This window comes from Nycticebus coucang, chromosome 1 (genome assembly GCF_027406575.1).
Source record: "Nycticebus coucang isolate mNycCou1 chromosome 1, mNycCou1.pri, whole genome shotgun sequence".
Taxonomy (NCBI): Eukaryota; Metazoa; Chordata; class Mammalia; order Primates; family Lorisidae; genus Nycticebus; species Nycticebus coucang.
The window spans coordinates 28070674-28098637 of NC_069780.1; the positions used below are offsets into that span (position 1 = coordinate 28070674).

The window sequence follows — 27964 nt, forward strand, 5'->3', positions numbered from 1 at the left end:
TTCTGTACTATTGAATTAGAAATTAACTTAAGTGATGTCATTTGCATTAAAAATTTTTAACAATGAAAACTTCATTTTTGTTTAATAAAGATTAGTGTTTGGAGGACAGAAAAATAGTGGCACTGTTTTCTGTACATATTCTTCAAGTAATGAATTGACAAATAACGATTTATTCAGTTAATGATTTTGATTCTTGGAATTTCAATATGGCACTTTTACTTTATGGAAATGAACTGAGCAGGCTTTCACTGTCACAGTGGTATTTTACTTTCACCAGCCCCACGTTGGCAGCTACTTTTATTGAAATGTATCATTAACTCCCAAATACATTTTCCTTGGTGACTTCTTGTGAGAAATAAAACTATTTCAGAAACAATTTAAATAGTATTGTTCTTTCTGTCTTCTATCTTTTTGGAACATTTTAAAAATGAGCGTCTGCTTCTTGTTATTCTAAGACCCCAGTACTTTAAACACTGGCACTATGAATGCCAAATTCACAAGAAGGAACAGTTGTAGATTTAATCATTTCATTGTGAATTAGAAATTAAGTACCAATAAATTATATTTAACAAAGCATGAAATTATAAAATCAAATTCTTTGGCATTCATTTACTGGCAAAGAAAAACAAAAGAAGATTAAAAAAGAAAAAAAGAAAAAATGAATAGTAGGGAAGAGGAAAGAAACTCATTTAAAAAAAAAATCACATATATAAAAAAATGCAACTGGTGCTTTGTGAGGCTGAGGCAGAAGGACTACTTGAGTCCTGGAGTTCAAGACCAACCTAGGCAACATAGTAGTACCATGTCTCTAAAAATATAAAAAATAAAAATTGCTGGCCAGTTGTAATAGAAATACAGGAACACTAGAGAGATAGCTTATCTAATATCCACACTGTGGAAAGTCTCTTCTACCTTAAAACCTCACAAAAACTGTACTCACACTTAGTTCATTTAGAACTAGACCACAATATGCTAGACGCTCATGCATCACCATCACCCTACTTGTTTGTGGTAAACTAGAAAGCACGCACGGAGGCCTAGAAAAATTACTTAGGACTATACCAAAAGTGGAATACTGTTTTTGTGAAACTAAAAACTGCATTTGTTTGGCTCTAGTTGTAACAAGTTATTACACTGAAGTTTTAAAGGATTTTGTAGACTCTTGCTTGTACTGATCTCTAAATGTACCAGTCCAAAAGCAGAATTTAATATTCTGAAACACTGTAAGTGAATCCTAAAAAGAACTTAGTAAAATTGGTTTAAAAGGTTTACTTTACTTTTAAAAGCATCTGTTGCTCCAGGTGCATGGTTTTTGTCTGGATGAAACTTCAAAGCAAGCTTTCTATAAGCTTTTTTCAAATCTTCATCACCAGCATCTTTCGTAACTCCAAGTACTTCATAGTAATTTTTACATTTGTTTATGCTGCGAACAAGAGAGTGTGTTATAACGTAAATTTCAAGGAAGAAGGTCATGTGATATCTCTAATTTTTAATTTATTAGAATAGTATAAAGAACTATTCTATAAGAATAGAATATAACTATAAGAATAGAATATAACTATTCTAGTATAAGAACAATCCATGGATTGTTTTCTTAAAATCTAATGATGCCTTATCCCTTTAAAGAGTCAGTTTGCTTCATTCTCTTTTTTGATCATCGATCATTCCCCCAATCTCTTCCTAATTCTTAAAAGTAAGCCATGAGAATGTTCTTAGTGTAATTTATCACAACTATAGAGAAGGTAAAGTAAGGCATAATAGTTGTGGATGAAGGACAGAGTATATACTATAACTAAACTGAAAAGGCAAGAATAATTTTTTAGTATTCTAGCATGGATAAAGTCCAAAACTCAAAAGTATATCATACTTAAGAATGACTTTGCAGTACATTCCAAGAATTTTATTCTCGCATAATGTAGCTCTAACCAAGTATCAAAGCAACAGTTTAGTATAAGTAAAACAACTGCAGAGTCCTACAGTTTAAATTTCAAAATAAATTAGTCTGATGATGGTAAGAATTTATCTGTGTCACTCTCTGAAAAAGACAAACTCTTGTAATAGAATATAACATGGGACTCAATAATTCTTGTTACACAATTTTCACTGTGATAATTATACTCCAAACCATTACTTATATATAGTTTGTATCATAAAGATGAAATAGATTTAAACCCAGAGTAAAATATATTAGGAATGGAAAATAAATACTCTGAATGGAGCAGAGAATATCAACTACTTTTGGATGCCAACATTAATAACTGCTTTCACAAAAGCCCTGGTACATTTTAAACATGTTTTATAGAGTATTTTACAATTTTAGATGTGTTCCATGGGCAGGTGGCTTAATGACAGAGGTAGTAACAGGTAAAGTAATCTAATGGGTAATTGATCATTGAGAGCAAAAGAAAAGACTGACCCAAAGTTTTCAAAGAAAAGAGACAGGTTGATCTTTTTTCTTTTTGCAGTTTTTGGCTAGGGTTGGGTTTGAACCCACCACCTCTGGCATATGCGGCCTGCGCTCTACCTCTTTGAGCCACAGGCACCGCCCTGATCTTTTTTCTATCACAGCTTGAACTTTAGTTATCATGGTGGTTGGCACATGACAGGTTTTCTCAAACCTGTTTTTGTGAAACCAAAAACTGCATTTCAGAAACCAAAAACTGCATTTCAGAAACCAAAAACTGGTTTCATTTCATTATGTCTTGTTCACCAAAAATTTACTAAGCAACTGCTATCTGCTAGGTACAATTTCAGATGTGCCAGTGGTGAATAAAACAGTCAAGAAAATCCCTAATCATAATAAATTTACAATTGGGAGAGAAATAAACAATAAATATACAAGCGATATATAAAGATATCAAATGGTGATAAATAATTTAGAGAAAAATGAAGTGCCAAAGAGAAAAAGAGAATGAAGGGATAGAGCTGCCATTTTAAATAGAACCATAAAAGAAGGCTTCAAAGTAAGGATCCAAACCTCTGTTGGTCTCACTTGCAAATCTTGCTGTCTCAGAACCAGAATAACAAAGAAAAAGAGCCTTTTCCGACTCCAAAGTGACCACTGTCTTCCTTTCTTCTTCGTTCTTACAATCTCTATTTAAGCAGACCCTCTTCCCTCCCAAATATTTACATATATTTTTGGTGCTCAGAACACTCCTTCTCTGATTCTCTTCTCACTTAGCTAGTTTCTACAACTTTGTCGGACCTCAGCTTCACTCTTCCTTTTCTCAAGAATACAAATACCTCAGGACTAGGTTTGGCGCCCCTCTTAAATGGTTCTAAAGCCCTCTGAACTTAGCCTTATCCCAGTAATTACTATAATGTAAGGCAGTTGCCTGATTATTTGTCTGACTCCTCTTCTAGACTACAGGGTCTTAGAAGGCAGGGATTATGTCTTGTTCACCATACGTGTTGGATGGATGGATGGATGACTGTTTCAGTTTGACAGCAGAAATAGTGGGGATCTGGAAAGTCATGTTCAGATAAAAGATGATGAACACTGTAATGAAAATATAGTTGGCACCAAAAATCAATTTGAAATAGAAGAGAAACAATTAATAGAAGTAAAACAGACTATGAGATAAGGAACAGAGCTAAGAAAATGGCAGATAGTACCTGAAAGCAGAAAAGGTAGGGATAAATAATGAACAATTCTAAAACCATTACTATTTGATTTGAATTCATAAGATGTTTAATTGTGTTCCAGATTAACCCTGTAAAATTGTTCTGTTGATATTTCTTGAGCACAAAAGGCTGGGCAATAGAAAACTGCAACCCAGGAAAGGGTTGCTCAGTAGTGTAGGGAAAGTAGGCTGGAATTTGTAATGCTCTAGATATGTATCACTGCACTAAGAAAAAGTCTAGATAGGAAAAACAATTATTTCACTAATTTTTAGCAGTATCTGACTTTACTGTATCTTCATAGCATTAAATTTTCCATGATTTTTCCTCTAGGAGAAATTCCTGAGAAGCCAGGTTATAAAGTCACCATCACTAATGGATAGACTAAAGACTATTTCAAATAATGCTCCAAATACAGTCATTCACCTAATTTTTCATATTCAAATGAAAAACTATTCATGTATCTTTCATTCATATTGTTGTCCATCATGTTCCTTTTTAAAAGCTACGTCTTTTTATAGTAAGCTGCTTTCTGAAAGATTTAAACCTTCTTGAGCCTCAAAGAATTAAAAAAGAAAAATAAGTTAAAGTATAACTCATCACCTATCTTAGAAGGAAATAATGTACAATAAAGTCCAAGGTGTCTGGAGCTCAACAGTGGGAAAAATATGCCTTTCTGACTTCTTTTATGTGCATAAAAGCACAGTGGGCAGGAGAGGAGGCCAGGTCATCTTCCAATTCTCCTTTTCTTCATGTGCCATAGCTAATTATTTAGTGTAGATTCCAAATTTCATTAGTGTTTAAGAAAATATTTATTTCTGAAACAAAGGGTTATTTTATGTTTAGCACAATGATTTTTTCTTCTTCTCATTTAAAGAACTAGAACTTAAATCAAACCTTAAATTCACTCACCATAATTCAAATGACTTACAGTTGTACAGAGTTGAAATATATTGAAAAAATAATTGAGAAATAGTTGTCATGAGTCTTCTTTGAAGAATTTTTTACTATATTATTGAAAAAAGACCATTTTGTATTTTAAGAACTCATAAGATCAGTATGAAATCATTAACTGGGAGGGATATCATTATATTTCAACTCAAAGACAAACAACAGTGCCAAGTATAATAGGGTATCAGTTTAAAGTTACACACTTGTTCCTCGGTCTTACTGTAAGCCAGCTCTTACTTATGCAATGGATGCAGTATTATTGCATGGCTTCTCCCTATTGAGCCAAATTGTCACTGAGCAACTTGTTTGCATAATCATGCTAAACAACAAGGTACCATGGCTTTCTTCAGAAAAATCTCCTGTGTATAGGTATAAGAAAAAACAAAAATATACATCCTGTAAGTGTGCTGATGATCTATTCCCTCACTAATACCTATGAAGGCTAATATAATGAACAAGTGTTACATGATTTCAGCTAACTCTTACATAGGGTACTGACTAAAGTATTTTAAATAACTTAGGAATTCTCTTAAATTTCCAATAATATTTAGTTCCCAAAAGAAAAAAAATTAGATTTATTAAAAAGGTCTAATAAAATTATTCAACAGAGATTCAATTTCTAATACAAGTATGCTACTAAGCTAATTCTTCTACCTATAAAGAATTCATGTTCTCGGGCAGCGCCTGTGGCTCAGTCGGTTAGGCGCTGACCCCATATACCAAGGGTGGCGGGTTCAAGCCCGGCCCCGGCTGAACTGCAACCAAAAAATAGCCGGGCGTTGTGGCGGGCGCCTGTAGTCCCGGCTGCTTGGGAGGCTGAGGCAAGAGAATCGCTTAAGCCCAGGAGTTGGAGGTTGCTGTGAGCCGTGTGAGGCCACGGCACTCTACCGCGGGCCATAAAGTGAGACTCTGTCTCTACAAAAAAAAAGAAAAAAAAAAAAGAATTCATGTTCTCAAATGTGGCTGAACTCTTGATGCTAAGTCAGCAATTCTTCCATTGCCTTTGCTTTCCTCTACAAATAATCCATACTGGCTGGCTGTCAGTAGTTCAGTGGTTAGAGCACCAGAAAACAACAAACAAATATTCCACACTTTTATGACTTTCCTTAAGCTTTCAACCTCATCTCTTTTCTTCTAACTTTCATCTCCAATTTTATTAATAGACACCAACAGAAAAAAATACTTCCTCAACAATTCATGTTTCCATCTGTCCAATTCTGGTCATATACAAAGTGCATTTACACTCACCACCATCTTTCACTCTTCCATTCTCAAGATGTTCCCTGCCTAAAGACAGGAAAGTCTTTTTTAATTTAATTTTTAATATTTAATAATTTTATGGTAAACATAAAATTTTTCTTTTAGATATTCACCTTGAGCAAAAAGAAAGTAAACATATTGATTTCCTAAATCAAAGGGAAATGTCTTAGGAAACATCCAGGGTGGATGGTTGGAAATGTTCGGAGAATATGCAGTCTACCTCGGTGGCTCAGGATCTACTTCCAAACTACACAACATGAATAAACTTCGTTACAGTTTGAACCTCATTACTTTATTAAAATGAGAGCAACTTTAGAGCCTAAAACCATTTTTAGGGAAATTTCTTCTCCAAATACCAAATTGTTTTGTTTTATAGATTTTCAACTTTGCGAAAAACTTGAGCTAACAATGTGTAAATTTTGAAGCTTAAAAGACCTTTTCTGAAAAAAAAACAAAAACAGATGTAAAAGTCTAGGAGTTCCTATATATGAGTATAGATAAATTGTGTTTGCATACTTGTGTGCAGTTTCTTTGTAAATACTCCAGTAAAAAGTAAAAAACAAACAAACATACATATACTTTGGGAGAATTACTTTCAACAGGTACATGCCAATGTGGGGGTGGTCAGAGACTGTAATGGAAAGCCCCCCAACCCTACCCTAACCATGTGTATAAAATCAACACCAGAACAAAAAGATTTATCATTGTACATTCTTCCTTATTTCTACCACACCTGGGCTAGTCACCTTTTTCTTTCCAGCCTTGGGTAAAGGAAATGAAATAAAGATTGTTTAAAAGGACACCAGATTCAGAGGATTCATATTTTCCAAAACTTTCAACTATAGTTTTTCAGTGAACTTTCAGATATATAGATCATTCTATATTCTTAAAAAACACCACACACACAAAAATTGCATACAATACAATTTACTTTACTTTAAACCTTTCTTTAAACCTTTAAACCAAAATAAAGAAATTCCTTCAACAAAATATAATTTTTTTAGAATGTAGTCTCTAGGAATGTGTTTGCATACTCCAAGCTTTTTCTGAAAAAAATTCAAAAGTAAGTCTTAACTTACTTATCTTACCTATTCAACTATCTTTGACACAGTACTACAGTTATAAAAGTGAATAGCAGCATTATTTATATTCTCAAAGTGCTTTACTACCTTTTATGCTAATCAGATACCCTATTGCTTTACCACGACCAGAATCATTTTTCCTCATTGTGATCACACTAGAATAAAATGTTAAAAATTAAGCTTTTGCATTCAAATATATAGGGGAAAAAGCAAAATTTATCGATAATTCACAAAATACTTTCCTGAAATAAAACCTGTAGCTCAAAATATACTTAAATTATGCTAAGTAAAAAAAGAGAATGCAGAAAAATGGATGAAAAAAATAAGGTTAAAAGAGAAACAGGCCAGGTACAGTGGCTTATGCCTATAATCCTAGCACTCTGGCAGACCAAGGAAGGAAGATTGCTTTAGGTCAGAAGTTCAAAACCTGCCTGGGCAAGAATGAGATCTTGTCTCTACTATATAAAAATAGGAAAACTTAGTGAGGCATCGTGGTGCATGCTTCTTGTTTTAGCTACTCAGAAGGCTGAGGCAGGAGGATTACTTGAGCCTGGAAGTTGAACGTTGCAGTGAGCTATGATGATGCCACTGTATTCTAGCACTCAAACAAACAAATAACACCCCCACCCCGCCAAAAAAAAAAAAAAAAAAACCCAACAAAACATAAAAGAGAAACAAAGGGCCAACATAGAAAGAGAGATTGTAACTAGTTTTAATTATTCTTCACTTGAGTTAGTTCACTATACTAGACAATTCACTGTCCATGAGAATTATCTAATTAATCACTGTTCAATTTATCCTTAAACTTTAGCAGAGAAATACTAGTACAACATCAGTACAGCTTCCTGAAGCTTAGCAGAAAACAAAATAGTCTTTTCTGTAGTGTTTCATGCTTAAACTTTCATTTTATTTCCAACCCTTTCTTTTAAAATAAAGCCAGATACCCAAAACCCAGTTCATGAAGTTTGAACTCTAATTCTTGTGCTTTAAGTAGAAATACATCATGAGGTAAAACTAAAACATAGATATAATCAGAGTTAAGAAAAACATTAAAAGGAGAAAACATTATGTTATCTGCATATATATGAAGGTAGCCTTAAAAATGAAAATAAATTTTTAAAATATTAATATAAACAGGAAAGTGAAAACGCTGTTGCTATTACATTCAATGTTCCTCTCCTATAAAATTCTTTCATTTTATCTATATGAAATAATTATTCATCCTCTTTCAGTATCACTACAGAAAAAATGTATAAAAACCTGAAAAACTTTTCTTTAAAAAAATTATTTGGAAGATGCTTTGTAACTTAAGTTATTTTAAAAAATAGAATTACCAATAGATTTGGTACTTTATAGAATGATTTTATAAAGAATGTAAAGCACAGTCATATCCAGAGTTCAATTCCTTACTGTCTATTCTTCTAATAAATTACATTTCAAACACACTTTTTAGGTGTTATAACACTAAAAAGTTATATTAGAACTAATTATAACTAAGATCTAAATCATACCTGAGAACTCCATCTACTTGGTCTTTGGTATAGCCTTTTCCACCTTCACCACTACCAGATGTGCTGTCCTTTGTGCAATTAGGCTTGCTTTGATCACCACTTCCTGATGGTTTTCGGCAATGAGCACTATTTCCAGCTGTGCTTCCATTTTTCATAATTATTTCCAATAGTGCTGTAGAGAGATAAAGTATAGTGTACCTGTTTATATTAAGGTACATACTTACTATATCTTAAGAAGTTACAAAGGAGATAAACTATGAACTGTGTTCTTCAAAAAGATTCACCACAGGATCTTTTTATTAATAAACAGCAAACATTCATGTACTTAACTGTTTACAGAACACTAATCACCTTAAGAAGCAGAATGTTAAGAAATACAAAGCTAATACCTTGAAATTATTATCATTCAATTATTTATGATATACTTTTATTTATTGTACCATGTTAAGCCATAGATTACAACTAAAAAGAGGCAGTCTTTAATGCAGCCAATGAGATCATCCACCAAAAAAAAGAGAGAGAATGGACTTCCTGTTTGTTTTCCCAAAGCAACAATGGAAGCCAGAAGACACTAGAAGATTCTTCAAAATACTCTGAAAAATATGTTAACTTGAACTCTGCACTAATTTTCCTGAAAGTGACAAGATAAAAATATTTTCAAACAAAACTGAGACAATTTATCACTGAGAGTCTTTCACTAGAAGATACTGTAATATATACATTTCAGGCAGACGGAAAACGTTCATAAATAGACTGCGATGCAAAAAGGGATTATTAGCAAATATTGTAGTAAATGTGTGAGTAAATGTGAACATTGAGTGTATAAAACAAAAATAATTATATCTAGAATTTTCTTTAAAATAATCAGGGGAGGAAAGGCATAAAAGAGAGAATGTATGAAATAAGGTTGGCCATGTATCTTCATAATATCTGGTTAAAGATGGGTGGGTGATAAGGATTGATTATAATATTTTCTTTACTTTAACATATGCTGGAACTTTCCATAATAAAAGTTAAAACTAAACATAAAACAATTAACAGAACTAAAAGGAGAAAACAAAGAAATCTACCATCATGGTGAATTTTAATACATTTTTAATCAGTAATTGGCAAAAAGTAGATCTTAAAATGTCATTAAGGATACTGATGACTTAAACATATAATTTATCAAGCTTTATCTAAGAGTTATAACATTACCCCCAAGTGGTCAATATTCATTTATTATAAGCCCACATTATAGCTAGTCCATAAAGTCATCTTCTAATCTCAAAGAACTAGCCTCCTATGTACCACAATCTATGAGTAAAATACAGCTAAGTGTGAAAACAGAAAAAACATAACTGAAAAAAAATCACAAGTGGATTGGAAAGGGAAAAAATAAGCAAAAATTTAAACAACCCCATATATCAAAGAAATAATAATAATAATAAATATCAACAACTAGATATCCACATGCAAAAGAATAACTTTGGACCCCTTCATCACACCATGTAAAAAAATTAACTCAACATGGACCATACACGTAAATGAAGAGCCAAAGCTTCAAAGCTCTTATAGGATTAGGACTTCCCAGCACTTTGGGAAGCTCAAGCAGAAGGATTACTTGAGGCCAGGAATTTGAGAATAGCCTGAGCAACACAGCTATACCCTGTCTCTACAACAAATCTGAAAATCAGCCAGACATGATGATGTGCCCCTGTAGTCCCAGCTGTTCAGGAAGCTCAGGTGGGAAGATAGCCTAGGAACTGGAGGTTGCAGTGAGCAAGGATCACACAACTACACTCCAGCCTGGGTCACAAAGTGAGACACTATCTCTTAAAAAAAAGAAAAGAAAATATAGGCGTAAATCTCATGACCTTGGTTTAGGCAAAACACTCTAAAATTTAACAATACATGTGACAAAAGGTAAACAGAAAATGGACTTTATTAAAATTTAAAACTTTTGTACTTTAAAGGCAGTCATCAAGAGGGTGACAAAAAACAATCTACAAAATAGGAAAAAATATTTGCAAATCATATATCTTACAAAAAAAAGTATTCAGAATGTAAAAGAAGTCTTAATTCAATAATAAAAAGACAAAAAGCCCAAGTTAAAAAATGGGCAAAAGATCTAAGTAGACATTTCTTCAAAACGTATAAACAAACAAATAACCAATAAGTACCAAAAAAGTTGCTCAATGTCATTAGCCATTAAGGAAATGAAAATCAAAACTGAAAAGAGACAGTACTCCATACCCACTTAGGATTGGCTATTATCAAAAAGATGGATAATAGCCAAGAGCTGACCGGGATGGAGAGAAACTGGAACCCTAATACTGCTAGTGAGAATATAAAATAGTACAGCTACTTTGAAAAATCACTTGGTGGTTCTTTAGAAAATTAAATATAACTACCATTTAACTCAACAATCCCATTCCTAGGTATATACCCAAAAGAAATGAAAACATGTATCTATATCAAAACAGGTTCATAAATGTTCACCATAATATTATTCATACTGACAAAAAAGTACAAACACCAAATGTCTATCAACTGATGAATGCATAAAATGTGATATATCCAGACAATGGGATATATTATTCAAAAACAAAAAGAAACCAAGTACTAATACATGCTACAACATGGATGAACCCTGAAAACATTATACTAAGTGAAAGTAGCCAGTCACAAAAGACTACAGACTGTATGATGCTACTTATATGAAATGTACAGAATTGGCAAATCTACAAAGACAAAAAGTAGATGAGTCATGGGGGACAGTGGAACTGAGGAAAAATGAGGAATGACTACTAATGACCAGGGGGTTTGTCTGGACACCAGGAAATGTTCTAAAATTGACTGTTGTAATGGTTGCACAATTCTCTAATATACTAAAAATCCACTGTAATGGTATATTTCAAATGAGTAAATTATATCCTAATAAAGCTGTTAGGTATATTTTTAAAGTTACAGCAGTGCTATGGCAAATTTGCAAACATACAGATATTTATTCACTTATATTTTATTTGTATAGAGAACTGTCTTCCATACATTTTCCCTGGCTAATGCTTATTTTTTGGGGGGACAGAGTCTCACTTTGATGTCCCTGGTAGTGACCTGGCTCACAGCTCACAGCTCACAGCAATCTCAGACTCCTGAGCTCAAGAGATTCTCCTACGTCAGCCTCCTGAGTAGCTAGGATTATAGGCACCTGCCACAACAACCCGGCTATTTTTAGAGATGGGGTCTTGCTCTAGCTCAAGCTGGTCTCGAATTCCTGAGCTCAGGCAATCCCCCTGCCTCGAACTCTCCGAGTGTTGGGAATACAGGCATGAGCCACTGTGCCCAGCTTTGGCTAATGCATTTAAGAGGTCATCAAAGACACAAGAAATTTAGTTGTTATAATAATCTAGTTGTAGATGGTACAGAAAAAGCACTCAATTAGACAATAATCTATTAGTTGTTAATAAGAATTATACATTGTATAGTCAATTTTTAACTATAGTTTAGTCTGTATTTAATGCAATCATAGTGAAAACCAACATGGTCTAAGGCAGTGGTTCTCAACCTTCCTAATGCTGCGACCCTTTAAATACAGTTCCTCATGTTGTGGTGACCCCCAACCATAAAATTATTATTAATTATTTTTGTTGCTACTTCATAACTGTAATTTTGCTACTGTTATGAATCGTAATATAAATATCTGATATGCAGGATGTATTTAGGCGACCCCTGTGAAAGGGTTGTTCGACCCCCAAAGGGGTTGCAACCCACAGGTTGAGAATCGCTGGTCTAAGGGGTAGTGGTTCACAAAATTCAAACATTAAAAATTTTGTAGGAATTCTGAAATCGGCTTAAATTTTAAATCTCTCCAACTTCTCTCATAAAAGCAGACAGGGAAAGCTTCATGTACAAAATCCCAAAATATAAGAAGGTGAGGTCACCCTACCAACTGCTGTGAGATCTGTGTGTGTGTTAGCATCAGTGTAGGAAGAAGCAGAGGACACTGAGGGGCACTTGCCAGCCCACTGAACAGAAAAACTCCAAAATAACCAATGGGGACTCTCTGTAGAGCACAGCAGGAAAAACTGAGGAAAGTATATAAAAAAAAAAAAAAAAAAGAAGAAAGAAAGGGTTTTGCCCACTACAATAGTACATAGGTACAAGAAGTACAAGTGTCCACAATAAAGACTGAAGGACATTTACTGAATGGAGTAAAACTGAAAGCTTTTCCTCTTAGAACTGGAACCAGACAAGGTTGTCCTCTGTCACCTTTACTATTCAACATAGTGCTAGAAGTTCTAGCCAATACAATTAGGCAAGACAAGGAAATAAAGGGAATCCAAATGGGAGCAGAGGAGGTCAAACTCTCCCTCTTTGCTGACGACATGATCTTATACTTAGAGAACCCCAAAGACTCAACCACAAGACTCCTAGAAGTCATCAAAAAATACAGTAATGTTTCAGGATATAAAATCAATGTCCACAAGTCAGTAGCCTTTGTGTACACCAATAACAGTCAAGATGAGAAGCTAATTAAGGACACAACTCCCTTCACCATAGTTTCAAAGAAAATGAAATACCTAGGAATATACCTAAGGAAGGAGGTGAAGGACCTCTATAAAGAAAATTATGAAATCCTCAGAAAGTAAATAGCAGAGGATATTAACAAATGGAAGAACATACCATGCTCATGGATGGGAAGAATCAACATTGTTAAAATGTCTACACTTCCCAAAGCAATCTACATATTCAATGCCATTCCTATCAAAATACCAACATCGTACTTTCAAGATTTGGAGAAAATGATTCTGCATTTTGTATAGAACTGGAAAAAACCCCGTATAGCTAAGGCAGTTATTAGTAATAAAAATAAAGCTGGGGGCATCAGCATACCAGATTTTAGTCTGTACTACAAAGCCATAGTGGTCAAGACAGCATGGTACTGGCACAAAAACAGAGACATAGACTCTTGGAATCGAATTGAAAACCAAGAAATGAAACTAACATCTTACAACCACCTAATCTTCGATAAACCAAACAAGAACATACCTTGGGGGAAAGACTCCCTATTCAATAAATGGTGTTGGGAGAACTGGATGTCTACATATAAAAGACTAAAACTGGACCCACACCTTTTCCCACTCACAAAAATTGATTCAAGATGGATAAAGGACTTAAATTTAAGGCATGAAACAATAAAAATCCTCAAAGAAAGCATAGGAAAAACACTGGAAGATATTGGCCTGGGGGAAGACTTCATGAAGAAGACTGCCATGGCAATTGCAACAACAACAAAAATAAACAAATGGGACTTCATTAAACTGAAAAGCTTCTGTACAGCTAAGGAGACAATAACCAAAGCAAAGAGACAACCTACACAATGGGAAAGGATATTTGCATATTTTCAATCAGACAAAAGCTTGATAACTAGGATCTATAGAGAACTCAAATTAATCCACATGAAAAAAGCCAACAATCCCTTATATCAATGGGCAAGAGACATGAATAGAACTTTCTCTAAAGACGACAGACGAATGGCTAACAAACACATGAAAAAATGTTCATCATCTCTATATATTAGAGAAATGCAAATCAAAACAACCCTGAGATATCATCTAACCCCAGTGAGAATGGCCCACATCACAAAATCTCAAAACCGCAGATGCTGGCGTGGATGTGGAGAGAAGGGAACACTTTTACACTGCTGGTGGGACTGCAAACTAGTACAACCTTTCTGGAAGGAAGTATGGAGAAACCTCAAAGCACTCAAGCTAGACCTCCCATTTGATCCTGCAATCCCATTACTGGGCATCTACCCAGAAGGAAAAAAATCCTTTTATCATAAGGACACTTGTACTAGACTGTTTATTGCAGCTCAATTTACAATCGCCAAAATGTGGAAACAGCCTAAATGCCCACCAACCCAGGAATGGATTAACAAGCTGTGGTATATGTATACCATGGAATACTATTCAGCTATTAAAAAAAATGGGGACTTTACATCCTTCGTATTAACCTGGATGGAAGTGGAAGACATTATTCTTAGTAAAGCATCACAAGAATGGAGAAGCATGAATCCTATGTACTCAATTAAGGTTATGGGGGGGAGGGAGGAAAAGCAGAAAGAGGGACCGAAGGAGGCGGGTGGGGCCTTGGTGTGTGTCACACTTTATGGGGGCAAGACATGATTGCAAGAGGGACTTTACCTAACAATTGCAATCAGTGTACCTGGCTTATTGTACCCTCAATGAACCCCCAACAATAAAAAAAAAAGACTGAAGGACAAAAAACTCTAGTCACTACAATCTTTCAAAACTAATCAACCAAAGGCCTCTTACAGAACAAAGCCATACCAGGAAAAAACTGCTAGGCACAGGACCTACACTGAAGAAGACAAGGAAAATGGTCAAACGGAAATAACAAAAGAAAAAAGAAACTCCAGATAAAAGTGGGGAAAGAGAAAAAAATGGAAAGATCTCATATAGCAAGGTGACTTTTTTTTTAAACATTACACAAAAACATGAGAAGGATCTCTGTGTATTTAGAAAAGCTAAACTAATAATGCATAAAAATGAGTAAAAAAATAATAAAAGTCAACTGTGATACAAAATTATTATTTGTATTATTCTTGTAACTTTCCTGTAAGTTTGAAATTATTTCAATATTTAAAAAATTAAAATGAGGGATCATAGGGAATATAGTCATCCTTTGGTATCTGTGAGGAATAGGTTCTTACCCTCTCCAAGAATACCAATATCTACAGATACTGAAGTCCCTTCCATAAAACCTACACCCATCTTCCCATATAGTTTAAAGCTGAGGTCCCCAATCCCCAACAGTCCGTGGCCTGTTAGACTGGGCTGCACAGCATCACCACCTAAGCTCCACTTCTGTCTCATACACACTTCCCCCACCCTCAGTCCCTAGAAAAATTGTCTTCCATGAAACTGGTCCCTGGTGCCAAAAAGCTTCTGATCAGTGGCCTGTTAAACACTCAAAAATCCAGTTTCATCATCTTATAAATGGAATCAGAAAAAAAAATGCATCAAAAATGCAAGGTTTTCAGTATTAACAATCACTGAAATTTGTGCCTAAGAAGATCATGATTCTGTTCAAGTACCACCAGAATTTAGAACACACTGGATTTTTCTGATTATTTTAAGTGTCTTAGCTATCACATGGGATTTCTTTTACAATAATGTACACTATTTAGGATAGTATAAACCAGAGTACATTTACCTTTGCTTTTAAAACTATTCAATTCAATCTTATTTTATGTATTTACCTTCTAGACATACTACTTTACTTGGAGTTATAACATAATCAGCATTTAATTAAGTATACTCCATATTAAAGACCAGTGAAAAAGTTAACACAGTATTAAATATGCTTATGTGGATAATCCAAAACTGAAGAACTGAGACTTGTTTATATTTCATGAATTTCTATTGCACATCTATTATACATAATGTCCATTATTAGCTGAATCTAATATCAGAACACATGATTTGAAAAATAAATGGATTTTTTTCTCTTCCTCACAAACTGGAAATAATTTTTATTTGTGTGATAATAAAAGTAATGTATGTTTAGCTCGTTTAAAAAAAAACAGTGAAAGTAATTTGTAAATCCTTCACATACAAAAAAAAAAAATCACCATACCATTTTGATATATTTAACTCTAGTTATTCTAGTTAGTTAGACATGGAGGTTTTTAGATTTTTTTTAAAGAATAATATACATATGTTTGTAACTTTATTCAATTGTTGATTTATTATACATAGTAAGTTATAGCAGTAAATATAGGTTTACATCATCATTTTAATAGGCATATAGTATATGAATCCAGTGTAATTTATTTAATTAGTTCCTATCGATACACATTTATACTCTTTCCAAATTTTTAGTATAGTAATAATTCCTATATATTTTTTGAACACTTATTCTGATTACACAAAAGCTTCATTTGTGAATTTATCAACATAACCTTACAGGTATAAAATTTTCATTTAGTCATTTAAAAACTTATCTTTATTGAAGAAAATAAAATTAATGAACAAATATCATTTCCAGAAAATCCAGGCCTATACATGCCCTGAGAGTAAGCAAAATACTGTTAGGCATCATGGGAGCAAAAAAGACGATTAAGTTTAAAATGGCTCCTGACTTCAAGGAGGTTTTAATCTAGGAGAGAGTCAGCTATACACATAGACAATAAAAGAAATGAATGTGGCAATGCAGAAGTATTTAAATGTTTGCTAAGCATGGAACAAGTAATCTTAATTCACATTAAGATTAATCCCAATTTAAAACAATTATTTTGTGCTCAAATAATTACTTTAAAAAAATGACAGAAGATACCCAGGCTTGGTAACAAGTGCCTATAGTCCCAGATACTCAGGAGGCTGTGGCAAGAGGATAATTTAAGCGCAGGAGTTGAGGTTGCTATGAGCTACGATGAAGCCACTGCACTCAAGCCTGGGCAACAGAGTAAGACAATGTCTCAAAAAAAAAAAGACAAATGAGACAATGAGACAAATTTTTTACAGTCTACTATCTAGTCCCAGCTGCTCGGGAGGCTGAGGCAAGAGAATCACGTAAGCCTAAGAGTTAGAGGTTGCTGTGAGCCATGTGACGCCACGGCACTCTACCCAAGGGCGGTACAGTGAGACTCTGTCTCTACAAAAAAAAACCAAAACACTATGCACGTTTTGTTTGCTATAGTAACAATACATGACATTCTTATAGAACTTAAGATAATGAAATATTCTCACAATAATCCTGTGAAGATTACACATGAGAAAACTATGGTTCAGGAAAGGAAAAGGCAGTGACAAGAATTGAACCTTTATAGTCCACAAGATACTTCATATTTCCTCTAGAATATAGTTCCATGAGGACAAATAATTTATCTTATCCACTGAATCCCTACTTCCTAGAATACTGTATGTCACAGAGAAACATGTTTTCAGTAAAAACTTGTTGAGTAAATAAATCCACATTTTACAGATGAGGAAACTGAGGCTCAGAAACAATAAGCTATATACCCAAGGACTCACCACTTGGTTCAAATCCCAATTCAGTACTCAATCAACTCTAATATCTATAGTTTGGATACTAGCTGAAATTTAGAAATCATTTTGTAACACTTGGTGCTTTAAGAAATAATCCTCTGGAATGTATAATCTGTGCTCATTGCTACATTTTAAGTAAGTCTGAAATAGAAAAGAATGGAATTATCTTAAAAGGAATACCTTGGATAATACTCCAGATGTATGAGTTTAAAAAGTTTTTTGTTCACCATTTTAAGTGAGACAAAAGGGAAAGAACTTTAAAAAAAAATTATTAGATATAAGTTTTAAAATAGTGTAGGGGAAAAAAGAGAAGGAAAATTCTTATGCACATGAAGGAAAAAAATAAAGAGAACTGTTTTAATTGCTACCAGGCAGAAAGACACTGCAAATTATATCATCCACTCAATATACTTATCCATCATTAAAGTAGACAAGACACCCTTTTTTTGAAGCTGTTGGACACCATTTGATTCAAATTACTATGATGTTCTAAAAAACAATAACAATGCTTTTCTCTTAAAAAAAAAAAAAAACCCTACACTTTAAACGGTCCTCCAATTACTATGAAATACTAAAGTATTAAAATAGCAATGTAAAGCATTAAACAGTGAGATTTCCCTCTTTGAAAATTAAAAACATCAATAATTTAATAAATGTATAGTTTAAGAAACTAAAGTATAATTTACTTCTAACATTATTTTTCCAGAATTTTTATATTTTATATTTATCATTTATATGGTAAAGCTATTCATAGGTATCAAAACTTTTAAGTCTAAATATATACAATATTTAAAAGTTGTATAATTCAATTCACTTAGAAGTCTACTGCAATAAATACTAGGCACACTGTAAAATGATATTCTCAACCAAAAACATGGAAAACAACAATACACTAGATCTATTTAGAGGTCAAGGTTTTCCTCAAAGAAAACTCTTGCTAATTTATTAAAGTGTTTTATATATCAGACTTTTTACCTGGCTAGAATAAAATTTTAAGAGAACAAAAATCCTGAAATTTAGCTAAAATTCTGTCTCCCATTTGTTTTTCTAACCACTATGTAAGAATGATGGAAATCAAATGCAATTATTTTCTTTTGCCTATTTTAGTATAAGCACATCCATAGGACATTCAATGTATTGAGTTAAAAAGGGTTTGGTGGTAGTCCAAAATAAGTGAAATTCAGGAATAAAATTTTAAAAATCTCATTATAACCATTAGCTTCAATTTCCTTCTATATGAAATCTTTTATCTGAGTCTTACACAAAACAGATCCTTCCCTTTCATGAATTCATCTTAGAAAGTTGTACATAAAATATACTTTCCTATATAATTGCAATTAACTTTATTTTAGCTCTCATCAACTCTGTGATGACTTCCTCATTTTGCATGTAACACAAGGAGGCTTAGAGAAATAATTTGTCCCTCCTTAAAAAGGTGTCAGAGACAGTCTGCATTTGAACTTATGTTTTTAGACCGTGCACTTATAGTCTACCACTTTGCTTGGTAATCAAATACTGCCTTATATTTGTACTACCAACTTTCACTCATATTTTTCATTTCTGCTTGCATTCATGTCTTTAAGAGTAACAAATGTATTGTGCTATGGTATCTTAAGTAGTGTCCTTTGGTAGAATGATTCAAGTTGTACGTATGACAGCATACATACATTTGGGCAGATTTTAAGAATTCTCAGAGCCTAGTACTTGTAAAATGGGAGATACCAAAATTACTTGAGTACTTAACCATACTAACAGTCTGTGGTTAGTTATTCTACCTATCTACCTGTATTAACCCATTTAATCCTGACAACACCACTGGGAGATCAGTACATTGGCTCCATTTTACAGATGAAAAAGCCAAAAGCTAGAGAGGTTCTCCATCTTGCCCAAGAATAAGATTATAAGCTAACTGGTGAAGAGGCAGGAATTCAAAACCCAAGTTATTCTGTATATACAGCCTATTAGCGTAATGTTAAAATTGTCTAGAACTAGGTAACAACTAGTTGAAGTTGTTATCCATGGATTCATACAGGAGAGGGGGTAATAAAAAATAATTAACTCCTGACAATGACTTTTTGGATATAACAGCAAAAGCATAGGCAATAAAGTAAAATAGACAATTAGCACTACAACAAACTTAAAAACTTTTATGCATAAAATGACAGAATCAACAAAGTAAAAAGGTAACCTACAGAATGGTAGAAAATATCTGCAAATCATGTATCTGATGAGAGAATATATATATTCTTCACATATTCAGAAAGAATTTCTATACCTCAGCAACAAAAAACAAATAACAAAAAACAAATTAAAAATGAGCAAAGGACTCGAATAGACATTTCCCCAAAGATAACATACAAATGGCCAACAAGCACATGAAAAGATGCTCAACATCACTATCAGAGAAATGCACATCAAAAACCACAATATCACCTCTCACCCACTACTATCAAAATAAACAAAAAACAGAAAGTGTTGGCAAGGATGTTAAGAAACTGTAATCCTTGTGTCCTGTTCTTGGGAATGTAAAATGGTGCTTTGGAAAACAGTATTGTGATTTTTCAAGAATTAAAAACAATTACTACCCTGTTTCTCCGAAAATAAGTCAGTGTCATATTTTAAGGTGTGCTCCCAAAGATGTGCTAGGTCTTATTTTCGGAGGATGTCTTATTTTCGGGGAAACGGGGTATATGATACAGTAATCCCACTTCTGGTACATAAAAGAATTAAAAGTAGGATCTCTGTATACCCATGCATTATTTACTCTAGCCAAAAGGTGGAGAACTCAAATGTCCATCAACAAGATGAGTGGATAAACAAAATGTGCATGGGGGCCTGGGGTGCATGTACACACAATGAAATATTATTCAGCATTTTCAAAAAAGGAAATCCTGTCACATACTACAACATGGATGAAACTTGAGCATATTATGCTAAATAAGCCAGTCACAAAAACACAAATACTATTAATATATGACTTCACTTATATATGTAAAGTAGTCAAATTCATAGAAACAGAAAATAGAATGAATGGTGGTTGCCAGAGGCTGGGCAGAAGGGGGAAACAAGGAGCTCTTTAATTGGTATGGTTTCAGTGTTGTATAATGAAAAAGTTCTGAAGATACATAGCACAACAATGGGAAGGATACTTAACATTGCCAAACTGCACACTTAAAAATGGTTAAGATGGTAGTATTTATGTTGTGTTTTTTACAATTAAAAAAAAGTTATTAACTCTTTTCTCTCCCTTCCTTTTCCTGTTTGAAGCCAAGGTAATAGAAAAGATAGAGAGAAAAGCAAAGGGCACCAGGGCTTCAACAATGTAAGAAAAAAATTAACAGAAAACAGCCCCACGTTTTTATTAATTTATCAATAATTTTCTTATGAAAATAAGTGAAACATTATCCAATTGACAAGGCAATAGCAGTTAAGGCCTTTTGGAGTCTGAAAGCTCAGTTACTACTCTGGCTTTTCCACTAATTGTGTGTGATTCTGGGTAAGATAATTTCATTCATTCACTCATTCATTAATTCACTCCTTCATTCATGAAAAGTCATTTCCATATATGTAAACTGGGTCAGATGAATGCTGTACCTCTATGTACAACTTTTGGCATTGTGTAACTGCCAATAAATATTAGCTCCTTTTACTTCGAAGCCTAGAGAGTAGGACAATAAAGAAGGTGAATTCAACTAAAGATGTCCAATACCCTATTCCTTAGAGATGTTTAATTTGTCAAAAATTATCACCTTACCATTCATATACTAGTTAACAAATCATTACTGACTCTTGATCATTCTTGCCTCTCTTCTAAAGCCATTCCTGTCTCCCAAGGAAAAGCAATGTCATCGCAGGTATTCGAAAATGTTTGTTTTGGGAACAGTTTTCTACAGATTCCAGAGATGGTGGAACCTGCGATTAGCCACTGTAGTTCCCTGTTCCTCTCACTTCACGAATGGCCTAGGCCTTATCTGGGGTGAAGATGGGGAGAGGGGCCACATAACCATACACTCAGATATATAAAACCCCACTGTGGTAAGACGGATCAAACAAGTCTCCTGGGAGAACGAGAGCTGGACATTCACAAAAAGGGAACGGGGAGCCGTCCGGCAGGCTGGGTAGAGGGAGCCCGGGCCGGCTCAGGCAGGGCCGAGTGGGGAAGGCCCCCGGAGGGACAATGGTGGGGGCGGGGCGGGCTCCGCGGTGGTCTGGCGACCGGGCAAGCAGGGAAGGGACTGAGGTCTCACCGCGGGCCGAGGGCAGTGGGTAGAGCTTCTCGGCCTTCTGCAGGAAGCGCTGGGCCTTCTCGCGGTTGCCGACGTTCAGGGCCTCCCGGGCGATCTCGACACATTTCTCCGCCTCATCCCGGTTCCCCTCCATGGCCTGCTGCTTCTTCCGTTTCCTCCGGTAGCGTGGCTACGAGGGGCGGAAGCCGTTGCCGCGGAGAGGAAAGGCCGGCCCGGTGGGGGCGTGCGGCGGCGAGCGAGGAGGAGCGCAGGGGACCGCAGCGGCGGCCCGGGCGAACGGGCGGGCCTCGCAGCTCCGCCTCCTCACGGCGGCCTCCCCGCCCCGCGCCAGCCGCATCCCTCCCGGCCCCGGACCGCGCTCCCGGGTCGGCGTCCGAGCCCACCCGGCGGTCCGTGCGCGGCGGCCCCCCGGCCCGGGAGCTGGCGGCGGCGGCGGCCCGGCTGCCGGTCGCGGAAGGACTTCGGTTGAGGCCCGGACTCCGACCTCCGGGCACGACTCGCGCGGACCCGGCCGGGGAGAAAGGCTGGGGGAAGGGACGCTGGTTTTTAGGAAAATTCCCAGAGTCCGACGCCCCGCCTCTGGGCCCCGCAGTCGTGGGATTCGGTCAGGTGAGACCCGCGGGGTCAGCCCCCGCCCGACGCTTCCGGCCCACACCAGACTTGACGCTGGAGCGCCTTTGATTCTAACCCCGGGGCTTGTTTTATTGCCATATTCCAGCTCCACATTGCTGAGCCGGATCCCCCTACCCCCCACCAGGGTATCCAAAAGGGTAAAAAGCAGTTTAATTTGTTGCTTGGTTATTATTCTGGCGAAAAACAGCCCTAATCGTGTGTGGCAGGCTCTTTCAACCTTTTTTCTCTCAGGGCAGAGGATTTGAAAATCACTACTGTGTTTAACCAAGGCAGGAACCAACACCCCTTGATTGTATCACCGTTACAAAAATAAGCTCTTTGATTTTTCCTTTTCCCATTTTTGTAACATGTTAGTTTGATAAGTACTATTAACATGTCAGTCTCCTCTCAGTGGAAAGGGTCACTTTGATAATGTCCACATCCAAATTTTCAACATAAAAGAACTTGCCAGAAACGGTCAAAATGACCTCAACCCAACCATAAAGTATCAATTTTTACGAAACATTGAGTGAGCCAAGCTGTTAGCCAGACTACAGCTTAACTGGGTACTTAGGAAGAAATCCCAATTCTCTTCCCCCCAAATGGGGATTGTGTATCCCCTAAACCGTTACTTTAACGTACTTCAGTTCTCTTCCCCAAAAATGGGAATTGTATATCCTCTAAAACGTTACTTCGACCTAAGTATATTTGCCACCTCAGACCTCAAAGCTGTGTCTGTCACATGGCCCTATTATCTTAAAAGTATAAATGGAAAGTTCTGTGGAGGCAACTATCTATATACAGGACATCACTACCAGTCCTCTTCATCCCCACCCACCCTCTTGGTCCCCAAGACCACCACAGTAATGACTGGTGCAGTGCTATCACACAGCAAGCACAACCAGCGCAGAACTGAGCCTCAGAAACAGTAACAATCCAACTCCCATTGAAGTTTAAAAAACTTTAATGGCTCCCTATACAACATTTAAAAAGTAAATACTTGGGCTATCTGTTGATCTACACATTAACAGTTGAATTTCAAGGGAAAAAATGTGCTTAATTATTGCTGGATAAGATATTCAAAAGAAAAACTCTGTGTTATGATCAAGGAAATTTAAAACACAACTAGTTTGGGATATGACCTTTATTGAGCTTATCCACCAGAGTGGAAATAATGTCTGTACAAAACCAAATGTTTGTTACTATAACTTCTGCATCACAATTAAAATCCAAACAGTTTTTTAAAAACAGTCAACTCAATCAAAACCCACTACTTCAGAATCAATAGCTTCTTTGAAGCCACAGTAACACTTAAATATGGTTAAGACTTGAATGCAGAAATTTGGTTGGTTGGAAAGCTAATTAAACTTCCAACTTGCTCAAATAGAATTACAAAAAGGCAAAATTGTGTTTTTCACAGAGATACAGTCCACTGGAATCACCAACACTGGACAGCTGTTAGAGTATTTAGAGTCCTGAGATAATAAGGAATCCAGGCATCCTTTAGACAGTCTTCTGTTGTCCTTTCTTTCCAATCAGAGATTTGTGGATGTGTGGAATGACACCTAGGAGAGTGACAGGGATTAATTCTACTTTTTAAAAGATACATATTTTTAAAATCATACAGTACTTGGATCCAGTTACACAGTTCAACGTGGAAGATGTCTTTAAAAGCGTGAAGCTCAAGTATGACAAACTGAGTTATACACAAATCAAATTTCATGATACACTGCATCAAGGAAAATATACTTCAATGTCATCTTTTACACTAAAACCAGTAATGGAAATTGAAGCAGCAAAGAATTCCTTACTCTAAAGAAATTTAAAGTAAAAATTTAGTAATTACATACCACCACCAGCAATTGTAGCCTTGATGAGAGAGTCCAATTCCTCATCTCCACGAATAGCAAGTTGCAAGTGACGAGGGGTAATACGCTTTACCTTTAAATCTTTTGATGCATTTCCTGCCAGTTCAAGTACCTATAATGCATAATCTAATCAATCTCACTCCCATTTGCTTTCAGCCAGATCCAGAGAACAGAATCAAACCTTCGCGAATAACTGTCACCCCTCACTACCCAAATAGCAAGATATACAAAAGCTATGCAGGGGCATGCAATTACATTTCCAAGAGCAACAAACTCAACCCCAGGAGGCTCCCATGCTGAACACCAGCTCCCTCTAGCGTTCCGGTAGGCTCCTCGCCGCGTTCAGGGCTTGGGAGTTTTCTTGCATCACTTTCCTCCTTCCCTCTCGCCGCCTCCCCCCTCCCCCCCAGATTATAGACGTTCACCCATTTACCTCTGCGGTGAGGTACTCCAGGATGGCTGCGCTGTACACAGCGGCAGTTGCGCCCACACGTCCGTGACTGGTCGTCCTAGATTTCAGGTGTCGATGAATACGGCCCACGGGGAACTTCATTTTAGGCACGCACAAACGTAAATGTACGAAGATATGAAAGTCAAAGACAGGGAAATTACACGCGCGCCAAAGCAAGGGGCATAAGCGCTGGTGCTGCAGCGCGTCCCAGCATCGACACACGTGATCGCCCCCCCGTCTTTATCTTATCGGCAGCCCAAGTCGCGACATCGAGTCACCCACGCAAAGACTAAATGCCCATCGAGAGCGATGATAAACAAGAAAAGAGGTGCAAAGAAAAACGCCACGACTCCCAGATTGCACGAAAAACTACTGACCTGCAAGCCGGCTCTCTGTGAGCGGGAAACCGCCTTTGTCTTGGCCTTTCCGGAGTCCTTCCCAGCCTTACCGCCAGCCTGCGGCGCGCACACGCCCGCGAGCGGAGGAGGAACGCAGAATATAGAATTACCAGGGCGGCGCGCCCCTCCCCCACCGCGCCGCGTCCCGGGCGCGAGCGCGGTCCCGCGCCCCCCCCCGCCGGGGTCTCCGGCCCGCTGCGCGCCGCAGGGGCGACCCCGCCCGCCCCCCGCCGCGCGCTCGCTGCGGCCGCGCGCCTCCGCCCGCCCGCTGGCCCCCAGCGGCGTTGCGCGCGCCACCCAACCGTCGCCGCCTGCTGCGAGATCTGTGGTTGCTCTGCTCTCAGCCGACAAAACACCTTCCCCCCGCCCCCCGCTCTTCCAAATACTGTCTCTATGCGTTCCCAACCGTCGCCACTTCACCCCCATTCCCGTGTGTAACGGGTTTTTCTCCCGCCGGCAAAATCCCGCGGAGTCATCGAACGCCCCTGCGAAGTTTACCATTTCGAATTCAGCTGAAGCTCAAACAAGCAAGGCAGAGAAAGGGCTAATCAGAGAGACAGCGAGATCCCACCACCTACTCCTTCGTCGCACCGCGATTCAAACTGCGCTGTCTCCCGCCTTCCCCACTCCCTTTATACTGCAGAATGTTCCCTCATCCGGGAACTCGGATTGCTCATCCCACCAATGGCTGCCACCGCCCTCGGGACGCGTCCTTGAGACTTTAGCCAATGAGCAAGCGAAGAAAAGGGCGGAGGGGCGGGCACTTCCAAACTCAAGCCGCGATTGGGGCGTGGGGAGGGAGGTGGGGGAGGGCGGAGGGATGGGAACCGGAGAGAGGAAGGGCACGGCGGCGGGAGGAAAGCAACAGAGCGAGCTACTCTGCGGGAGCGAGGATGCCAGCCCGCTACGGTCACGTGTCTGGAGGAGGAGCTGAGAGGGTTAGGGGAGGGGCGCGTGGTAGAGACCCTCGGTTCCCTCGTAGGGTTCCGCAGACCACGTGAAGTCTCCTTGGGAGTCTAACGCGCTCTCCTTCTCCAACTCCACCCACCTGAGCGTCTTCGGAGCGGGGACCTGCCAGCCCGAAGCTTTCTTCCGGGGCCCCGGGCACCCTCCTCTCCGCCCCCCTCTTTATCCCCGGCGGCTCCTCCCGTCTGACAGGTGGCGCGATCGCGTCCAGTGAGTGGAGCCTCAGGTCTGCCCGGACGTGTCCACTAACTACTGTTTTGATAGAGATGGCGAGTTTCTTCCCCTTGGACAAGTCTTCAGCCACCGACCGGTCAAGACCCGCTGCTCCCACTTCATTTTCAGCCTGACACCTCTTCTTTCCTCGCCACTTTTGAACCCTGACCCTCCACCCACGGGGTAGTTCTGCGGCAGCTAACTATGGAGCAAACTCACCTCTCTAATCACAGAAGACCTTTTTGTCTGAGTTGTAAGGCAGTATTCTTTTCGTTAATCAAATCATAAATCATATTTCTTGGGAGACTACACGGCAGTGGGTTGTACCTATAGCCACTGTCTAAAAGTTGACTTAGTGAAACCTCAAAGCTATTATGTGTCAACTTTTCTAAACTAAACATTTTGCTACATGACAAATGTTCTGTAAATGTCAATGGGATAACTCTAATATGATTCACAGTTACAGATGGCCCATGTAATCAATTACAAATGGTGGGCTTAAAAAATAGTACTGTACACACAGTACTAGTAATACCAGCTACATAGTCTTCCACTAATAACTTAATAACACCTGTGTACAGCTCCTGCTGCTTGGAGTCAGTAGTGTTCTAAGCCTCTCATATTTATAGTATTGTAGTGTACGTGAAGAAATTTTTGAAACACACTCTAGAGCTAAAATACTTTACATTGGAGTTGATTTTGAAAGATTTTTATCAAATGACCTCCCCTATTTCTAGGAGATAAATTCTAGAGAAGAGGATCCCAATAATTTTAACACTAAGGCTTACAATTTATTTCTTGTCTTTGGAACCAAGAAATTCTTACGATGTCATCCACAGCAAGAGTTCATCAGTTCTCCCACAGATGATAGACAAATTAATGCCATGAAACCTGATGTATAGTGAACCTTGGTTCTGATGAGACTTTGTGGTATATACCAAACAACATTAATACATTCTCTGGTTCAGGTAATACTCTCTGAGCTCTTTGCTCTGAAGTTCAATAAGAATTACTGTGACCCCAGTGAACAATGATTAAGAGAATAAATTAGGAGCAGACATGAATTCTGCTCTGTCGTCTTCTCACTGTTCTGTCTTCAATCTTCAGGTTCCTCATCTGTGAAACAGATATATTAATAGTATCCCCTATTTTCACATGGTTGTTGAAAGATTTAGGGATAAGCTATGCAAAGTACATGGTAGCATGTGTTTGGCACACAAGAAGTACTCAATAACTACTATAATCTTCTACACTGGATGCTGGGGTGGGAGTAAAATAAAGTGTCTTTTATGGGCGGCGCCTGTGGCTCAGTGAGTAGGGCGCCAGCCCCATATGCCGAGGGTGGCGGGTTCAAACCCAGTCCCTGCCAAACTGCAACCAAAAAATAACCCGGCGTTGTGGCAGGCGCCTGTAGTCCCAGCTGCTCTGGAGGCTGAGGCAAGAGAATCGCTTAAGCCCAGGAGTTGGAGGTTGCTGTGAGCTGTGTGAGGCCACGGCACTCTGCCGAGGGCCATAAAGTGAGACTCTGTCTCTACAAAAAAAAAAAAAAGTATCTTTTATTCCTAAATCTTTTTTGTTGTCCAGTATATTTAACTACTTTTTTCCTGTCTGGTACATTTGCTTCCTTTGTACATGGAATCAGCAAGCCTGAAACCTGCCCAAAGTATACACAACCAAGTCATCCAGCTTCAAACTAAAATCCAAAATTAATGGTCTTCCTTCAAAGAA

General features: G+C 37.6%; 2 protein-coding genes across 3 annotated transcripts in view; both read right to left on the reverse strand.

Moving 5' to 3' along the window:
• The window catches only part of DNAJB14 (DnaJ heat shock protein family (Hsp40) member B14), a 44713-nt gene extending 22705 nt beyond the window's left edge, over positions 1 to 22008 (reverse strand). Inside the window, exons 1-3 of one of the 2 annotated variants that reach the window (XM_053556109.1) lie at positions 21729 to 22008; positions 8426 to 8597; positions 1278 to 1423 (exon numbers count right to left, since the gene is read on the reverse strand). In XM_053556109.1, the coding sequence (XP_053412084.1) occupies positions 1278 to 1423; positions 8426 to 8597; positions 21729 to 21861 (451 nt within the window). In that variant the 5' untranslated portion in view covers positions 21862 to 22008. The remainder of the gene's footprint in view (positions 1 to 1277; positions 1424 to 8425; positions 8598 to 21728) is intronic. The other variant, XM_053556193.1, reaches the window with a different exon arrangement.
• A 1461-nt stretch (positions 22009 to 23469) lies between these two features.
• Positions 23470 to 25770, reverse strand: LOC128561718 (histone H2A.Z). Its single transcript, XM_053556305.1, has 5 exons — positions 25556 to 25770; positions 25037 to 25114; positions 24642 to 24755; positions 24191 to 24320; positions 23470 to 23905 (listed from the first exon to the last, which is right to left on the reverse strand). The coding sequence occupies exons 1-5, from the start codon at positions 25556 to 25558 to the stop codon at positions 23844 to 23846; spliced, it is 387 nt and encodes a 128-aa protein (XP_053412280.1). The 5' UTR covers positions 25559 to 25770; the 3' UTR covers positions 23470 to 23843.
• Positions 25771 to 27964: the final 2194 nt, after the last annotated feature.

Bases quoted from the DNA above. Each gene is read 5' to 3' on its own strand.
- LOC128561718 (XM_053556305.1), bottom strand. The intron at 24,756-25,036 runs GTCAGTAGTTTT...CCTAAAATGAAG, and splicing joins CACAGAGAGCCGGCTTGCAG to TTCCCCGTGGGCCGTATTCA. The intron at 24,321-24,641 runs GTAAATGGGTGA...TATGCATTATAG, and splicing joins TGGAGTACCTCACCGCAGAG to GTACTTGAACTGGCAGGAAA.